At 35.1% G+C, this 20,293-nt stretch overlaps 1 protein-coding gene across 9 annotated transcripts; it reads right to left on the bottom strand.

Moving 5' to 3' along the window:
* Positions 1 to 4,116: 4,116 nt before the first annotated feature.
* LOC106073920 (nucleic acid dioxygenase ALKBH1-like) lies at positions 4,117 to 13,795 on the bottom strand. Of its 9 annotated transcripts, none has more exons than XM_013234600.2 (11): positions 13,656 to 13,795; positions 13,249 to 13,369; positions 12,238 to 12,419; positions 11,911 to 12,025; positions 11,373 to 11,531; positions 10,825 to 10,924; positions 9,600 to 9,762; positions 9,244 to 9,322; positions 8,282 to 8,475; positions 6,758 to 7,375; positions 4,117 to 5,161 (listed from the first exon to the last, which is right to left on the bottom strand). In XM_013234600.2, the coding sequence occupies exons 5-10, from the start codon at positions 11,493 to 11,495 to the stop codon at positions 6,778 to 6,780; spliced, it is 1,257 nt and encodes a 418-aa protein (XP_013090054.2). In that variant the 5' UTR covers positions 11,496 to 11,531; positions 11,911 to 12,025; positions 12,238 to 12,419; positions 13,249 to 13,369; positions 13,656 to 13,795; the 3' UTR covers positions 4,117 to 5,161; positions 6,758 to 6,777. The 9 variants fall into 9 exon arrangements, with proteins under 9 accessions (XP_013090054.2, XP_055879688.1, XP_055879687.1 ...); XM_056023713.1 differs by having other exon boundaries at positions 11,911 to 11,998; XM_056023712.1 differs by having other exon boundaries at positions 13,578 to 13,769.
* Positions 13,796 to 20,293: the final 6,498 nt, after the last annotated feature.

The following is a 20,293-nucleotide window of genomic DNA, read 5'->3' as shown; positions in this document are numbered from 1 at the left end:
TGGATTTCTGTTATTACTTTTTAAAAGTGTATAGGCATCCTGCCGAATCCATAAAAATCCGGCCCAGGGTCTCCACATTCTTAAATCCGACCCTGATTACACATAAATCTACTCATTCTTTTCATAAAATCATCAAGCTCTAGAATAGTGTTTCATTAACAAGGCATGTCAATAATTTCCCTTTTAGTCTCACTAGAACATTTTTTAGGCCTATGTGGTATTTGGAGAACCCGAGACAGTAGCAGTCACAACAGACGGTCTGGCAGTCACCCGTTAAAAGTAAGAAGTGTTTGCTTTTTTTTTTCTTGGTGCTGTTTGTGGTTGTCCATAGAGATGCGGACTTTTAAAGGCATATTTGGAGGTATTTAGAGAAAGCGTACGGTAGAAAAATTCTTAGTAAGCGCCTCTCATATAAAAAAAAAAAACAATATCTAGGTGGGAAAAAAAACAAGATGGCCTATCCCACACGCGTGTCCGCATCCGGTTTAATCTGGTTACTAGGAAGTGTTGCATTGTGACGTAGGATAATAACTTGAAATATCCGGAATAGCGCGATCTAAAAAATCTATATCTAGCCAACTTGGGCACTTGGCGAGCGACACCCGAAGAAGTACACTTAGGTCCATAATTCACACACACACACACACACACACACACACAAGAAAAATACTTTATGCATCTAGAGAGTATAGAGCGATTATTTTGCTCTTAACGACCGATGAATGTAAAATAAAAGTAATACATTCTTTCCCCGATATATCGGTACAACTGTCAAATTTCTATGAGAATCGTTTGAGCCGTTTTCGATTACACAATATCTACCCATGAGATTCCATGTTTTACCAATATGAATGTGCGACCTGAATAGAGGAAGTGTAAGAAATAATGCAGAATTCGACCAAAACGATTTGATGAAATGTTTCAAGAATTTGAATGTTGCGCTCACCAATGGATCTGGTTAAGATACTGATCCGGATGATCCGAAGGATTTATGCAATTAATAGCCAATATTTTCCAACATTGTTCCAGAAATTTTATCGTCTTCTCTTGATGGTCCAGGTTTTATTTATCATTGTTTAAATACTATTCTGTTCCAAATGTCGCTTTTGCCAATGACTAGATCTATTGGATTTGATGAAAAAAAAAATATTCCAAGTTGAAATTAATTAGAAACCATTTTGAAAGATGACGCAAGAACGCCTGAACAATCTGGCAATGATATCTAGATCTTTTTCTTTTTTCGAGACGTAAGATATCTGAAAGAATGTCTCAGAACCTTACTGCGACGCTAGTTGAACGCTCTGGGAATTGCACTATACGAATTTCATTAATTTATTGATTTAGATAAAGATGCAAGTAGTTTTTTTTTAATTTAATGCGTTATTTTTTTTCTACGCTTTTAAAACATTATTTGTCTATATCAGTGATTCCCAAAGTGGTCTATATAGACCCCCAGGGGTCTACGAAGACTTCCAGGGGGTCTACGAAAGTGAAAAAATAAATTGGGGGTCTATGAGATGTCCACGGGGGTCTACGGTAATAGATTTCATTTAAGCAGTTCGTGACTTTAATTTTTACATTCATTTAATGTAATTATTTTGTAGACTAATATATGATGTGTACCTTGGTAAATCCTTTAAATATTTATCCTGCTAATCAAACCAAAGAATTGTAGTATTTAGTCTCAATACGTATTTAAAAAACTTCATTTTGTCTACATGTAACAAATGTTTAACAAAAAGAAATGTAGACTGTCCAGTGTTGGTTATTTAAAACTGGGATTCATTCCGTCCTTGTCAAACAAGCGGTTGCCTAAGTGACTTTTTTTTATAATGATACGAAACTATTACGCTGTAGGATCATCTGAGACAATATAAAATAGATAAAGATTTGAAAAATTTTCTAACCCTCAAGGATAAAGTTCTGAATAGACCCACACAATCTCTCTTCAACATCATATAGAGAAGATGTTGGTTTGTGAGTGTCTTACAATATCTCTTAACTTATAGCAAAATACGGAAAACACTATTGGTAAAACATGGATTTTACCAGCCGTTGTAGTTGTGAAAACTGTTTTACACACACCTACATCTGATATTATTAAAATAATTTCTTTAAGCAACAGTTCTATGGCACATCGGTGGCATGAGTTATCAAATTAAAAGCTTCTTATGTGATTCTTTGCAAAGGAAATATATATAGGTTGGGATCAGTGGCGTCACAGGCTGTGACAGGGTGTAGCGCTGTGTGCTGCAAACTGCCTAAGGGTCGCCAGCTCCTTATTTTTCCTCAGGTTAACCCACGTACTGGATTCTCAGACAATAGACCAAGTAGAAAATTTATATACCTTGGGAGTGTAGTCAGTATATGAGGTGGAACAGATGAAGACATTAAACGCCGTATAAATCTAGCGCGTCAGACATTTACACAGCTAAAACCAACCTGGAAATCTCCTCACATCTCAAACAAGACTAAACTATGAATCTTTAACTCTAATGTCAAGGCTGTCCTACTGTATGGTTCTGAAACATGGAGAATTGCGGAGGGGACAATAAAAAAGTACAGACATTCATCAACAGATGCCTGCGAAATATCCTAAAAATACACTGGTACGGTACGACAAAGTAGAAAACACCAAACTGTGGGAGATAAGTGGACAGAAAAATATAGAAGTGCAGATCTTAGAGAGGAAGTGGAGATGGATTGGTCACACCCTTAGAAAAGACGCCAGCAACAGAGCTAGGCAGGCCTTAGAGTGGAACCCCCAGGGAACAAGACGCAGAGGAAGACCAAAAAGAACATGGTATTAGTGTATTAGAAGAAGCCGAGAGGACCGGGAAGAGCTGGGAAACCATAAAAAAAACTAGCAAGAGACCGTGGAGGGTGGCGTGTTTTTGTCAAGGCCCTATGTTCCATGAGGAACCCAAAGGAATGATGATGATGATGAAACCATGACAGCTTTCCCATGTTTGGGTATAGTTGCAAGGCAGCAGCGTTTTGAATTCATTTTTCCTTCTGCTATGTGGCTAATGAGCCCTTCCTGCTTGAAGCCTACTGGCTAAGGCGCCAGTTACTCACCTTCACCCTTCTCCTTTAGTGAAAAAGGTTACGCGGACAAGTGAAAGATCAAGAAATACACGAGAAACTCTTTGCGAAAACTTTTACACTGATTCTTAATACAAATACATGAATTAATATTTAATGTTGGAATGTCTTCTTCATAGAATGTATGAAACATGACATCCGTAGGAACAGATGATAAGCCTGGGTAAAGAAACATTTCCAGTGTGTTTGATGACTCCAGCAATACATATTAATTGCTAATTTAATTGGTTTACATTTCATTTGAATTTAATCAATAAAAATTAGTTATTATTTAATACTTAATTTGTAGCTTTAAATTGCATTTTCACTCTTCAACTCACTAAAATTAGAAATTAGTTTTTTAAAAAATTGCAAAAAAAATGCAATATAAGTTAAGCAGGGGGTCTACCGAAAAGCAGAAAACATGGCAAGGGGTCTACGAGACAAAAAAGTTTGGGAACCACTGGTCTATATCATTTAAGGCCTCCAATTATAGCCTTCTAAGGCCGGCCCTGGGGTAACTCTAACATATTTGCTTATGCTAATTAAGGGGTTACTGGAGTATGAATTAAAAAAAAATTTTTTGCTTTAATTTTGTTTTATATTATATCATATGACAACTTAACGAAAAAAAAAATTTAAAATTGAGTAATGCTTCATGGTTGCTATGGTAATGGCAGCCATCTTGAATATAGACAAACATTTGTTCATATAGTAAAATTTTCAAAATTGATAAATTTCAAAGTAAGAATACTTAAGTCTTTAACTTTAAAGCTTTCTGGGAAGAACTAGCTAGATTTTTTTACATTTTTTTTTAATGTTCTGCTTTTTATATTTAAAAAAAAAGGATGAATACATCCTCATTTTTTTTAAATGATCATTTTTTTTAAAACTAGCTGAATCTCTGTATTATTTATCTCTGAAAAAGTATACCATATTTGACACATTTATTTCAATTAGTTCCAGAGATTTTAGAAATATTCTACGAGGGGGGGGGGGGGTTTCAACAAAAATGCATTTTGAGAAAAACGCTAAAAAAGATTTTTACGTATTAAAAAAATATTTATTAACCAATTTAACCGCTTTCAAATTATATATTTTTCAAAAATGTATTGATAAAAAAACAGTTTTAGCAATTAAATAGTCCACTGCATTCAGTAACACCTTGTCTTCTTGTTGGTATTTTGTTTTTAGGTGCCTTTTTTTAAGGATTCATTTTTCACATAGAAGCTCCAGACATACTGCATTTAACTGTTGATTTTGGAAAACTGTTTTTTCTAAAAAGAAACAATTATTCTACTAATGTTCAATTTATTTTAAACTGATGAAATCTCATCAAAGCCATCAATTAACATTGCTAATAGACACACTGCTATTAGTACCGTTGCTAAAGATGACAAATTTGACTTTGAGAATCTTTGCCAAATTATTGCATGAAAACTTTCATAAGCATTTTATATAATATGCATCTTACTAGCAAATGAGGAAAATAAGTCTCCTAAGTATAGGATAAATAAGTTCACATATGTCACAAGTAAAAGTCAAGAATGCAACTTCTTGACTGTTGCTTCAGAGCATGAGCTTTAAATAACAGTTTATAGGCTGATGCATTGACATAATTCCACAGAGGAAAAGAATTGAGCTCAATTTATTCCACATTCCTTGCATGCAAGAACAGAGTTCATCTTGAGGTAAGAAAATTTAGCAGCTTTTGATCGGCTGACCAAGTTCATCGCAGTTACAGCACAAAACTTTCATACATAATGTAAAGTCTCTTTATTTATTTTTTTTTTGTCTCAGAAGTCAATGACTCAATGATAAAGAAACTTTTTAAAACAGTTTGGGCGGTAAAATGATGAGAAGTAGCAAAATGTGCACTGAAGAATTGATAAGGTCATTAGTTGGTTCTGGTGCAACATTATCTTTTCTTTTATTTGCACATTTTGGCTGAATTGTTTGTAGAATAAGCAGGGTGATCATTTACTCTTTCAAATAGACAAATCATCCATTCCAACGCTGAAAACAATTTGATCCATCTCTCTGGTTGGTTGGAAGAGTATAGATCTAGAGGCTGACACTGAAAGGAAAAAAGATTTAGAATAGATATCTACAATTTAGAGATCTACATAATGAAAAAAGCACTTGTAGTCAAGTTAGCAATTTGGCAAATAAATACATCTAGATCTAATATTTATTTATACTAGAATCTAGATTTAGTCAGATCATTCTGTATCTAAAATGTAAAAAGACTTTAAAAAATGCTTTGAATAGCTTTATTATCCAAATGCTAAACTATCAAACAACACACTAAATGACATGACCTCCTTTTGCCGAGATATGTTGGCGGCCATAGAAAATATTTCAAACTGGGCTGCTCTTTCTCTTAGTTTTAAATTGAGATTTCTAATTGTCATTTGAAAAATAGTGGCGTCTTCAACTGCATTCTTATTTTCATCACTGATAGTGACCCACTTTTTACACATTCAAAGACAAAGTTAGTCTTCATTTCACTACGTACTTATATGTGAGCATGTGAAAAATAGCGAGCGCCTCTACAACCAAAGCGAAAGCCACCTTAACCTGCGATATTTGTGGATGGGAGCAGGGGCAGACTGGGTATCAAAATCGGCCGGGGCATTACCATATAATCCGGCCCACAATGGTATGTCATATCGTGTGCCTTGGGCTTAGCCAGGATTTTTTGGTGGTGGGATTTTTTTCTGTTTGAGTGTGTGTGCATTGAAAAAAAAAAATATGGTCGCAACCAGACCGGCTCATTCGGTGCCGGCCAACCGGGCATTTGCCAGTTTGCCCATATAGCCAGTCCGCCCCTGGATGGGAGTGTCTCTCCAAAATAGGGCTCCACAACCACATGAAAAAGTGCTCGAGATGAACCATAGTCGCTCTACGACTGAAAGAGGACAACTACATGTGAGCAACTCTGTTGCATGCCCTTAACTTCGACTCATATTCTTGTCCCCTCAATCCGCTAATCTCTAAGCATTACTTAGCAATCATTTTTTCGCTGCTCAAACTATGAATCTGCCATATTTGTTAATGTTTTTGATGTCAAAATGCTTTTTAACGTTACACAAAATTTAGAAGTACACAAATGAAAAGAAATGACTTGAAAAAGAGACTTTGGATAAAGCAGCTACTTATTGGAAAGAATCACTTTTCCTGTGTTATTTAGATTAAAGAGATTATCTGTTTTTAACAGGTGTTAACTGAAGTTGAATTAATAAATAGTCTGACTGTTGGTTTATTTTATGAATACAACATAACTTCTAGTAGAGTGTTAAGTTTGACAAGGTGGTGGTGGTGTCATAATTCATGATACTGTCTAGCTGGTGATATATTCAAAACAAAGACATCATTTCTTTGTTTCTAACGGCTTGAAATTCCATGGCACATACTATTGAATCATTTATATTATATCTCTGACCAGTGTCAAGAGTGAAGTCATGGAGTATTTTGCAAGACACTTGGGTGTTAATGAAAGTTTTTCCCAAATGTTCAATCTCACTATTTTTCAAGATGTTTACAGGAGCAAAAATGTAACTATCTTGATTGTTTTCTCATGAAACAAAATAAAGCCATGTGTGATGATAGTGGTGAAAAATATGATGCTGCAATAGTAAATGATTCACTTCTATGAATTACATATACATACTTGGCACTTGGATACTGAGTTCAAGTTGTTTCTGGCTTTGAAAGAACACCATGAAGGCTATTAACTCCATGAGGTAACACTTGACGTATATTAAGGTTTATTCTAGATGATCTGAGATATCTATTGAATGGCTCTATATTCAATCCAGGCATTAAAGAGTTAATTCTAGAATTCACTTCATCAATACATAGTTGATAAGTCTCATAGAAAATGAGGGGATTGTCAACACATGAAGCTTCTTTATCTAGCTGTTGACACGTGCTGTTTTGTTGTAAAAGTAGGTTAGTATCTACAACCAATGACTGATTGCTAGCAAGATCTTCTAAATACTTCTGTTCATGTTTATAACTGAGTTCCTGTATGTCAGAATTTGGAATGTGTGCATGAGGTGCTACTGTATGTTTTGAACAAACATCAGATATCTGACTGATGGATGATGTTTCACTGGCATTGCTGTAAATTGCTGGCAATGATGATGGCAGTATTTTTGGCACTGCGTGGTAAGCAAGTCGTGATTCACCACTCATTATACAAATATCTCCACTTCTCACATAGACAGCCATGGGCTGGACTGACTTGGTTTTACCTCCAAGAAGAAATACTGCTGTCTGGCCAAAACTGAAAGGAAAAGAAATAGAATTTATATTTTTTTAAAGTATTATAAAGCAATCAAAATAGTATCTTATAAATTGCACTGCTGGTTGTGTGTGTGTGCATGTGTGTCATGTAGTTCGTATTTGCATTTACATCATCATTATTTTAGTAGAAATGCACAGGTAGACTGTCACTGAGTTATTTTATATATTATGATTGTGGCTGTGGTTATCAATGTAGGCGTGGTGGTGACATTGGGTTCTTGTTACAAATCACAGAATAATGAAATGACGCTGGGTGTAGCAGACACAATAAGTTTAATATAACACCACATAGTGAATACACCATACAATTCGACCCAGGAATGGTCAGTATTAATCCAACAGTAATATACGAATATCACAACTTAGTACTTATTCTATAACCAACTACTTTAAACATCTAACTCTACTGCTTATATCTTAAGTGACTCAATACAAGTGCTTGCTACAAGATCTCTATGTGGACTGACTGCCTTTAACTCTCTGGTTCACCTAAGGTCAAAAGTGTTCACCTTAGTGCAACATGGGTTGTGAATAAGATTCACAATATGGAATTAACATATACAATACAGAATTAGGGTTTCTACTCTATGGCACCAACTTTGAGGTGGTGACATAGACATTTGTAGGCAAACTGAATTTCAATTAGTTTGGAACAATTAAAATTATAAAATATGGTTTTTATGACAGTTGAAATAGTTACCTAGTGAGCAAAGTTTTGATCTGGGTCCTAAAAGTTCATAGACATATAAATCCTTTTTTTTTTCAATACAAGGAAATCCATGGGACAGGAAATATTAAGTTCACATTTTTTTAATGTGCTCTTTTTTTTTTGAATATGGAAATCTTACTTTAAGGACTGATTAATGCATAAGCAAAACAAGCAAACCTTATTGAGAACAGAGGTGCTGAATGGTCAAACTCTGAGTGGTCAGTGTGTCCAGCCAATGTTGAGTCAGTGTGGTAGTAATTGATGATAGCTGCCTCTGATTTATAGTGTTTGAATCCTAAACTGGCTGCCAAATATTGAGCCAGGCAGTTGACATCTCGTGGGAACTCTGCTTTATTATCTTCCGCGTAGTCCTGTTCAATGTACAATGCTGTTAATCTTTACTCTAAGATAAATAATGAAACATGAATAGGATTGGTAGCTTTAGTTCTGAGACAAATGATGAATAAACATGGCATTAACATATTATGGTACAACTATGGTACAGTAGTTAATGAGAGATGAATGTGAAAGAATATGTTGTAACAAAGATAAGCCTTGACAGGAACTTAAAATCCCTGACTACAGAATATTTGAGTTCTTGTCAGAGCTTATCTATGTTTAATCATATTTTCTTTTGATAACCACTTCATCCTAGTGCTGCTCTTATATTTTAATGTCTTGTTTAATTATTACTGAAACTTAAATGGGCTATCTGAACTAGCTGATATGTCAATGCTTTACATGCAAGGACATTATGTAACAGTAAAAAAATAAATATATCTTTCAAGGCACAATGAATATTAACACAGTTGAAGAAGTAGTTCACTTGTTTTATAGCTTATGATTTATGAGCATGTGTGGGCCAGCAGCCTAGACAATCAGATATCCACCCTTTTGTAGTACTATTCTCTCAAGTCTAGATGACAATACATAAGTACAATGAAATAACACCTATTTCAACCAAACTATCCATTTCTTGGCTTTATTTAGCATGATTCATCTCCACAGTAAAAACATGTCTCACATCGCTCAAGTATGCAATGGACATGCACACAGAAAATAACTCAATTGCATTACAATCAGAGTTGTCCAATACTGTTGTGGTAAGAGCTCATATTACACAATACAGTAGTACAAACCTTTGAGGTCCAATTGTAGTGATAACCCAATGTAGTCCAACGCAGCTGTCTTAGAGGATCATCTTTACTGATACTTTGACTTGATACAATATAAGATATTTGAAACACATATATTAATACTAGATTGAAAGATATATTGGACATTTTATGTCTCTGTTGTTAGTTTCTAAAAAATGTGAACTTGAAATAGTCATGAATGTTATTTATTTATTGAAAGTATAACCTGCTATTGTATTGTGAACAAATACTTTTGTAAAGTTTTATATTAAGAATAAAGAAATATAGTATTTTGTCAAAAATATTTATAATACTTAAAAAAAAAAGTTTTAATAAAGAATAAAACATTTATTTATTACCAATTTTTGCCTACAAATGAAGTCCAAAAATTACAACCCTTTTCAGCTCCAAGGGCAGACAAATTGGTTTCATTACTTTTGTCAGAAGGGAAGTCCTGCAAACATCTTGAGATCCAGTAGTACTGATATTTCTCCACAAAAGGATTTGGTATAATAAAAAAACCTTAAGAATTCCAAACAAAATCATATTTAAGATTATTTTTTTAAAAATTCAATTGTACAATAATTGGGATGCTAGAATATGACAAAGGGGGCAAGTTAACTGACTGGTAAAGCATTTAAATTCCAAACTGAGAGATCCAGGATTTTTACCAGGGTCTTCCCAACCCTAATGGGTAGAGGACTTAAGATGGGGAAAGTAAAGGCAGTTGGTCATTGTTTGGCCCCATGACACCCTCGTTAAATATCAGCCATCATTTGCCCTATAGATCACTTACTTCACTAGTATATGACAGAAGCTGTTTTGGATTATTGCATTGTTTTAAGGAGTAATAGAAAATTATTAATGAAGTACTTCAATAAAAGTAAAGTAAAGTTCCCCTTTCAGACCTTGTGGTCTATAGGGCAGAGGAAGTAAAGGTCATGTTTCTGTGGGCTACCATTAACGAGGGTGTCATGTGGCCAGCACAAGAACCAACGCCTTTACTTTTCCCAAAAATAATGTCAGGTACCCATTAGAGCTGGTTTCAGAGGCGCCCCGAAGATCCCAAGATTAAAAATCCCAGTCTTACCAGGATTTGAACCCTGGACCCCGGTACAGAAGACAAGCGCTTTACTGCTCAGCCACTGCGCCTCCTAAATACTTCAATGATAATCACAAAATAACAGGCTCATGACTGCCAAATTAAGAAAATTTTATACATATATCACTTTAACTAACAATATAACATATAAGGAATCACTGTACCTAATTGTGTAAATATACATATATCACTTTACAAAATTACTTAGTATGTACAGAAACACTATAACTATGTGCAGATATCACAATACCTAATAGCATAAAATCTTAAGATATCATAATATCTAATTATAAATGTAAAATAAACAGACATCATTATGCCTCATTCGTGTCATGTTTCAGTAACAGAGGGTTATTCAGATAATTAATCAATAATAGGTAACATATTTATAGTTCTGTAACTTTAAAAAAAATATTTTAGGCTTGGTTTCAAACATTGGCAACAGTGAATATTAATTAGTTAGAATGTATAAATGTTGTTACCAGGATATTGAGAAAACTGGTAGACTTTCCACTCATGGCAAGGTTTCAGGCCAGCAATAGGCTTTAGATCTGTGGGATGTGGGGAAATGCAACATATATTCTGAGGAATAAAATCAACAACATTGTTTCATGATATAAAAAACATTCAAGAGAAGATGACACTATACTCTATTAATGGCAAGAATTTATATTGCCTCACTAAATATTACCATCACCATTACATTTAGCATTAGTTTTCATAAATAAATACACATAGACTTTTTCCTGAATTATGATATGACAGCCAAATTGAAAAATTAAGAATTTATAAATAATAACTTAGTATACAGTCATGGTCAGAAGAGGTGATAGAGTTGGTGTCACTCCCACCACAATCAACCTATCTTAAATTAGTGTTACACTATAAAAGCCAAAGTTATAAATAAAACTACAAAAGTTTGTTCAAGCATATAGCTGTGTAAAAAAGAAATATTTCCATTCTGATGTCATTCCCTTACAGGTGACACCTCTCTAAATAGGCCACTAATCATGATAATTTTTAATCTTACATCTAAATGGTTACTTTCCGCTAAAAGGTCTACAACATTGCTCAAATCAGGTGGTGGATTCTTTGCTTTATAATACTTGAACTCTGGTGTGAAGAGATCTTTGCTCTCATCAGGAACTTGCATTTTTTAAAATACTTATGACATCAAATTGAATCAAATCTACAATAAATTCAATAATACACTGAGTCAATTAGTAATAGTAGATCTAGATCTATAGTTTATACCAAAGGTGGCCAACCTCTGGCACATGCGCCAAAAGTGGCACATTGCACAATTAGAAGTGGCACATTTCACTATGAAAAGAAAAATCAATGAAAAGCATGCCTGTTGAAAAAAAAAACAATTTCTAAAAAAATTGGTTCAACAGAAATTTAATTTACTAGCTTATATGATGCCCAAATCAAGTAAAATATTTATAAAACTAATCAGACCAAAAAACACATAAACTTTGGTTTAATCTTAGTGTTAAAATTAGCATTGTAGTAAATATGTATGCTCCTTCTTTTAGAGTTAGTATTGGACATTTTTTTAATGTTACCTATTTTAGCTTTTTTATTACTGTCAAGAACTTGATATCAGCTCTTGATGGCTATACGTCTAGGATGATTCTTACTGATGTAATTTAACTGATAAAACACACACATCACAGATGACTATGGATTAAAGACCACAATATTCAATAATGGTATAAATCATGATCTCTAGACACAAATTTGCATACAAAAAATAAATATTTAATTAACAACTATAGTTACATATAATACGACAGTATATATGTAAAAAAACAACAACAAAGAAGTTATTAATTAAAATACTATTATAAAGTTTAACTCATGTGATTCTAGAATTAAAATTTAATAATCACATAGACAATGATGCTTGGCTGTAGGTCACGATAAACTCTCTCTTTCTCTTGTCTCTCTCTCTCTAGTCTCTGCATGGATCCTGGAACCCAACGTCACAGTCCGCTCAATACTAGAGTGATATCCACTTGCGTAGCAGGCAAGGATACACCATATATATAGATCTACCTTCTCTGACCGTCACCTAAATTATAATTAAACATAACACTAATAGTCAAGTATTTAAGCTTCATGCTTAAATATTACTTCTTACGTGTATTAAAACAAATAGATGAATAATAAATCATTTCATCTTACCCCGTGCTCTAAAAGAATGTGCACCTATAATGCTGTCTCTAATCAGTCACAAAACAACTGGCACTTGACATCTTCTAACATCGGTTTGGTCCAACACCAAGCTGTGGTTATCTCGTCTGCCCTTTTTCGCTCTAACTGTTACTGTCTTTATAGACCCTAAAGTTATGTCTAATTAATTATCTAATGATCATGTTATCACCCAGACTATTATCACAACATTTTCCCCTAGATAAACATAAGGCTTTGCTACATGTCCCACCCGTATCCCTGTCCCCAATTGTCTGCTAAATGACAGCATGATCTGTAAGAGACCGTTTTACCATGCTTACACAAATAAAATTTAATAACTATTCTGCCACACACCTGTGACAATTACCAGTACTAGAAAAAATTATGATAATAAAGTATTTATTGGCCTTAAGGAAGGCTTAAGTCCCTGAGACATATTTTACGTCTAAGAAATCATCAATCAAATAAAGTTAACTAAAGTATACTAAGCCGTCAATGACTGGTGGTAGAGTTACTGGAACTGTAATCTTGCTCAAAAGAATTTTAGATTGTACTTTTCTGAGATATCATTGCTTTATTTATACACCAAGTGGCAGACTGGCTATATTGGCACCTGGTGGGATGGTGCCTAAATGGACCAGTATGGCTGCCAAATGGGCCACTTTAAAAGTAAGTACATCAAGTAAACGTGATTTGCCTCGCCTTACCTTTTATAAAAGATCTTTGCAGACTTTACTGTGTAATACGGGTACTAGCCACATATTTCCATATTCCAAAATAATGGATTTGTTTGTACCCCTATGCCGTGCTTCTATGACTTTCAATCCTCTAAGAAAAACAAAAGATAACAACATAAGAGTAATAAGACCTATATTTTTTACAGTCCTATAAAAGTTGAACTAGTTTGATCGATTAGTTCCAGGATTTCCAAGGTATGATGAAGTCATTGACAAATCACATTAATTATTTAAGCAGTTAATTAAAGTTAATTATTATAGTTTATAACTTTATAATTTATATTTATAGTTAATAATACTAGCTTTCACGAAGGAACATTCATAACCAGATTTACTTCTGGAGATCATATCATGTTAGACGACATAGAAACACTAACTCATATCCACAAAGGGTAATCCTGTAGATCAGCGCCCCGCGTCATTTTCACGACATTCTTTGTTGTCAAGGCTTGATCAGCAACTTGGCTAGATTTTTTTTTGGCTGGGGGAGGCGTGTCATTTCGAAAGTTGCCAACTACAAATAAACATTTCTTTTACAAATCTAACTACTATTTTTTTTTATAAGAAAACGATTTTATTTTATGCAGATCTAAAAAAAAAACAATTTGATAAATTATTGTAAATATATATTTTTGTTTTTGTATTTTTATTTCAAATGTTTAGAGTTTTGATCTAGATCTATGTCAAATATATATATATATTTATAGGCATATATATATATATATATATATATATATATATATATATATATATATATATATATATATATATATATATAATATGCTCTTATGCTGTGATTGATTTAGATCTATGTCCAGATTTATTAGATACCCCACCAATATAAATAATTATTATGTCTTACGTTTTTCTTTAGGCTCTGTTACTCATTTTTTCCAGAATTTTTTTTTTTTTCAGAATTTAAAAAACTTAAAATAGTAAAATACTGTGATCAAATTACAGCCATTGACAAATATAAGATACAGAGATGTCAATGTTAGTAGAACTTTACCATGACAAGATTTTAGGAGACTTTAAGGATGGAATGTATGATCTATATGTATGTGCTATATATGTGTGATATTATATATATACATATATATTAACATATATATACATATACACATTTATATATTCAGTTTGTCCTGCCATGTTTGATGCATTGTAAAACATACACAAAACTATGCATTTTTCAAATAAATTATTGGTACTTGATTGTGAAAATAATAAATATCTTGCCAACATCCCAGCCAGAACAGAGAACAATGTAATCTTTTTTTTCCAAAGATTTATTTTAAACATCTCAAATATGTCGCTATTTCATATTTTTTAAATAAGAAACATTCTTTTACAGATGCCTTCATAATATTCTCTGTGGTGAAAATGTATATTTTTAGTACTTATATGTATCTTATATATGGTCATGGTGTGCATTTGTGCTAATTATATTCATTAGATTCTAGTGATTTAGCGTAAATCAAGACATTAAATATATCGAGAACATTAAATTGACTAAAATTCAAAGAGTTTTCAGGTAAGGTGAGAATTATTTTCACTACATCTTAGATCTAAAGGTAGACACTGTCACTAGGTAGGCCTAGATCTATGGACTGTCCACTGCTACAAGTAGCCCTAGATTTTAGGTGAGGGCAATTTTTAGGAGGATTTTATGAGACTTTTCATTTTTTAGGAGCACTACGAATCTTGGTGCTGTAAATGCAGGGGCGGATTGGCTATATGGGCGTTCGGGCAAAGGCCCGGTGGGCCGGCACCAAAATGGACTGGTGGGGCCACAGGAGCAAATGGATGCCACTTATGTATCAAATTGTTAAAATGTTTTATGATATATATGCTCTTATAAAAGGGACGCTCCTAATTCTACAGTGTAATACTAAATTAATGTAGGCTCTAACACATTTTTCGAAATAATGTAATAGCCTACATGCGTAGACAGTGCTACTAGTATAGGCTTAATCCTTTTAGGATCTACAGTACTACACACTGAGTGATTAAGATAAGGCCTATATTTATTATAAGGAATCCAATATTTGCACGCATACAGTTACCGATACATTATCAAACTTAACCTAATGATTTTGAAGACAGGTAGTCCTAGAATTGGAATCTCGTTCTATTATTAGATTTAATTAAATCAAGAAAAATTCAACAAAAACAAAATCGAACACTTAAAACACAATGTAAACCATGTGCAATGTTAATATTTATTTTACCATAACAATACTCTTTGAAATAAAATACAAAAATACAAGTTTATAAAGGTCACCAAAAAAAAAAATTATTACCTTATTATAATATCAATACACAAACTTATTTAGTTGATGTTTAAAAAAAATTTAAAGTTCTTGCTCTCTCTTTTCACAGACACATATATAAAAAACACATATGCCACACATACATAAACTTATATACATTTTAAAAACAGTTACTGACGTTAGCATCAATGCATAGGATATGATTCAGTAATCCCCACCAATAGTTCACAGAAAATATGTTTATGCCCTAAGGCAGTTCTGAACATAAATTCATTTAAATATGAATGGAAGAGTCCGTTGCTTGTTCCGAATTGATGTTTTAATTTTCGTTTTGCTCTCATCCACATATTCTCGATGTTTTGAGTGTGTGTGTGTATCGCTGTCGTTGGGGTCTACGAAGTTGTCTTGATGTATTACTACAGAATGACTGTAGACCCCATTATTTATGTTTGCTATATTAGCATAAGCAGCCCATCCATCAGATACTATGTGCGTACCAGGCAAAATGTGTTGTGTTATAGCTTGTGTTAACGTTGCTGCAGTGCGATCAGGCACTTCGACTAAAAAACATTTTTTGGAAAGTCTTTCAACACCTCCAAACACCCAGTGGCCTTCTCTCCACTGACCTCTATGGTATTTTCGATGAAAGTATTTTGTCTGATCAATCTCAACAACAATTGGATCTCCATTTTCGTCGATGCCACCAATTTCCAAAAGTCAGTGTCTTTCTATATAGTTTTCACATTCGTCTCTGCAAAAATTGCACCAGTCTATAATAGTTTTGCAAGAAATATTTGTTTCATGGATAATGTTAAACTGAGGCATGTCATAACACCAACAGTAAATCAACTGTAACAACTGTTCAAGTGCTATGCGACTACCACTGAAGAACGAATCGTCTCGAACTGATTTTCGAAAATCACATCCCCGGCATGACCAACGGAAGCCGTCGATTCCTTGGGTGGGCATAGGCGACCAATGTTGCTGGCTGATGACAAATGATACAGTCTCGTATGTATTTCTAATCAATCGACGTTTGGCTAACCAGGCCAGGCAGTTTTCTTTTGTATTGATTGCTGCTGATAATCTTGTTAAAGTCCACCTCTCCTCTTTTATCTGCTGATCAGTCATGATTTGATCTAAATTTACTATTCGAGTACGTCTTACAGCCATTTCTGTATTGTGCACTTATATAATGTGTTACAAGAACTTTTATGAGATCACAAGCACAAAGCAGATCGTAAAGAAGTACAAAATAACAATGCCTAACAACTGTTAAAAAAACTGTTGTTTGAATTCTAGAGTGCCGTAGTATGTTAAGATGGTTGTGAGTCTCTCTTGTATAGATTCGACTTGGTTCATTTTTTTTTTTGGGGGGGGGGGGGGGGTTGACTGGTGGGGGAAGAATGTTAATTTCAGAAAATTCATTTTCACACATTTATCTACATGCCGAAGGATGTCAACCGTCAGTGTAGATTTAGTGTATAGAATTGTCCCCTATCGTATGACTACGTAACCAAACCAGGTACAACTTTGTTCACTTTTTTCGATTCTTTTCTTACGGACTAGTGCTTCCTACCTGCAGGTTAGCGGTAGTACAGTTTCTATTTTGTTGCCCATCATTCGGAGCGGTAAACAATTAAAACTTAACATAAACATAGGGATGAACAAGGTAGTTTATGTGATACCCGTATGGCAAGTTTACAACATTAGAGCCGGTGGAATTTGGGGCTGGGCGAGGGGAGATAAATTGTGAAAGAATTCAGTCTTGGTCAAGTTGGGTGGACACGTTTATAACTGACAATCTTACTTTCGGAAATTCCCGAACGCGATAGTCATTTCAAAAGCGATCTAAATCTAGTAGTCAAGAAAATTTACATTTAGCCTATTTATTATTTACTTTGAAAAATTATAACGGTCAAACTAGAGTTTTTCCCATGTGCTAGATCTAGTATTTTTTTTTTTTTATCAGCGATGTACATCAACTTTTAATATTTTTAGTAAATTTATTTGAGCCGTTTTGATATCAGCGTCCATGCAGATTTCTGAAAGTTCCACGAAGTTCTGACATGAACAGAGGTATTGTTAAAAAAAATTCTCTCGACTGCTAGGTAAACACTAGTGAATTTGTATATGCAAGCTTCGTATCGTCACAAATGTCAAACACAAAAAGAGCGCAGATATCAATAGAATAAAACGCAATGAAAACGTGAAAAAACATGCAGCATGTTTTCTTAAATTTATATACCAAAGATGATCGATGAAAGCTGTAACATAATAGTATTATATGTACATTTGCACACTAGCGCGTCAAGCTAGACTACGGATCCATAATATATGGAGCAGCAAGGAAGTCGTACCTAAAAATACTGGAACCAATACAAAATGCTGCCCTGCGTCTCTGTCTCGGCGCGTTTCGCACATCACCTATCCCAAGTCTCCATGTGGAGGCTGGAGAACTCCCCATGGATATAAGAATGAAAAAGCTTGCAATGCAGTATATAGTCAAGCTAAAATCCAACCCCACGAACCCTGCTTTTGACTCCATATTTAACCCCACAGAGGTAGAATTATACAATCGAAGGCCTAACGTCATACAGCCGTTGGGCCTTCGAATGAGAGAACCCATCCAAAATTTAACCCCACCCATTGACCAAATCTCTAAAATAGAAACCCCTCAGAATCCTCCTTGGCTAATGAATAAACCCAAATTAAATTTATCCCTCCTTAATTTCAAAAAAGAAAATACAGACCCAAGCATACTACAAGTCCACTTTAAGGAACTGCAGGAGAGCTACTGAGATTGTGGCACCATCTACACAGACGGATCCAAAATGGATGGAAAGGTCGCGTGTGCCTGCTCCTTTCGGAACAAAACAATCTCCCGTAGACTCCCCGATGGCTGCTCCATCTTTACGGCCGAATTGCACGCAATATCGCTTGCACTTATGGCGGTAAAAGCATCAGAAAGGAGGAAATTTATAATCTGCTCCGACTCCAAATCTGCATTGCAAGCTTTGGGGCGAATGAAGACTGACATCCCATTGGTACATAAGAGCCTGAAGCTGTTGGACCAAATAACAGCCGACCGTAGGGATGTCACCTTCATCTGGGTCACCTCCCATGTTGGCATTGAGGGAAACAAAGCCGCAGACAGAGAAGCAAAGAGAGCCCTAAATCATGCGGTGTCAGGAACCCAAATTCCCTACTCGGACCTGAGACAAAGTATTGCCTCTGCCACCTATCGAGAGTGGCAGGACCAATGGGAGGCTGAGACTCACAGTAAACTCAGGCAGATTGTGGCGGATGTCAGGTGGCGGCCCACATCTAAGGGTCTGACAAGGTGTGGTAGCACGACCATGTCCAGACTTAGGATTGGCCACACCTACATCACGCACTCTTTTGTACTGAAGAGAGAGGAGCCCCCACTTTGTGAGTACTGTGACTCTCGCCTCACCGTGGAACATATTTTCGTTGATTGCCCCAGATGCCAGGATGTCAGGGCGAAATATTTTAGAGCCACTAATTTAAAAGCACTATTTGATAATGTCGACCCTGGGAAGGTACTGGGCTTTATCCGGGAAGTGGGGCTATCTACGAAGATCTGATTTATGAATTTGTGAACATGCACTATTTACATTAGATTTTTACCAAATATTTAAATTTTTACTACCTTTACTATTTTAACTGTGAATAGACCTTGATTTTAATGATATGACTGTATAGAATCTGGCCCTTGTTGTTTAGAGAGAGAGTAGTCCTTAAGGGACTGCAGGCACGACATGGCCTAAATTGTGCCGATGTGCCTCAAATTACAAATTACAATTACGGGAGGCTAGTTCAGTCCCCGTTTAGGTCTCGATAAGAACAAGTAGTGCCAGGAGTGTAATAGCGTAGTTGTGATGGAGTGAGAATCGGATATTAGTTTCGTTTATGGTCACACTAGTTTGTTTGTTATTCCTGTCGATTCGGGAGACTGTTGAACAGCCAACCAACCAACTAACCACATTCAGGCATCAAACAAATCAAATTAACCAACCAACCATCCTGTCATCCTACCACAACTTACCAACTACCAACACCATCAAACCAACTAATAAGCCATTCATTCAGCCAACCAACCAACACCATCAAACAAACAACTGCCAACCAACCATCCACAGCAAACATACAACATTCAACTATAAAACACCCTAACACAACCATCCAACCAACCCAAGCCAACCAACCACTGCTAATCCACAGCAAACCACCCACAACCAACAACCTACCAACACCATCCGACCACAACCAACCAACCAACACCATCAAACCATCCAACCAAACACAACCAACAACCACTGCCAACCAACCCCATCAAACCATCCAACCAACAATAACCAACCATCCACAGCAAACCAACAATATCCAACCAACCTACCAACCCCACCAAACCATCCAACCAACAATATCCAACCAACAAACAAACCTTCTAATACCATCAAACCAACCACAACCAACCAACCAACACTATCAAACCATCCAACCAACCACAACCAACCAACCTACCAACCCCATCAAACCATCCAACCAAAAATAACCAACCAACCACCCACAGCAAACCAACAATATCCAACTAACCTACCATCAGACACCTTAACACAACCTCCCAGCCAACCATCTATCCATTCAACCACAACCAAAAAACCACTGCCAAACAAGAAAAAAATCACAACCAACCATCAATCAAATCAACCAATAAACTA

The sequence above is a fragment of the Biomphalaria glabrata genome, chromosome 3 (assembly GCF_947242115.1).
Source record: "Biomphalaria glabrata chromosome 3, xgBioGlab47.1, whole genome shotgun sequence".
Lineage (NCBI taxonomy): Eukaryota > Metazoa > Mollusca > Gastropoda > Planorbidae > Biomphalaria > Biomphalaria glabrata.
The sequence above is the reverse complement of the archived record's forward strand: the minus strand, read 5'-3'. Positions and strand labels throughout refer to the sequence as shown.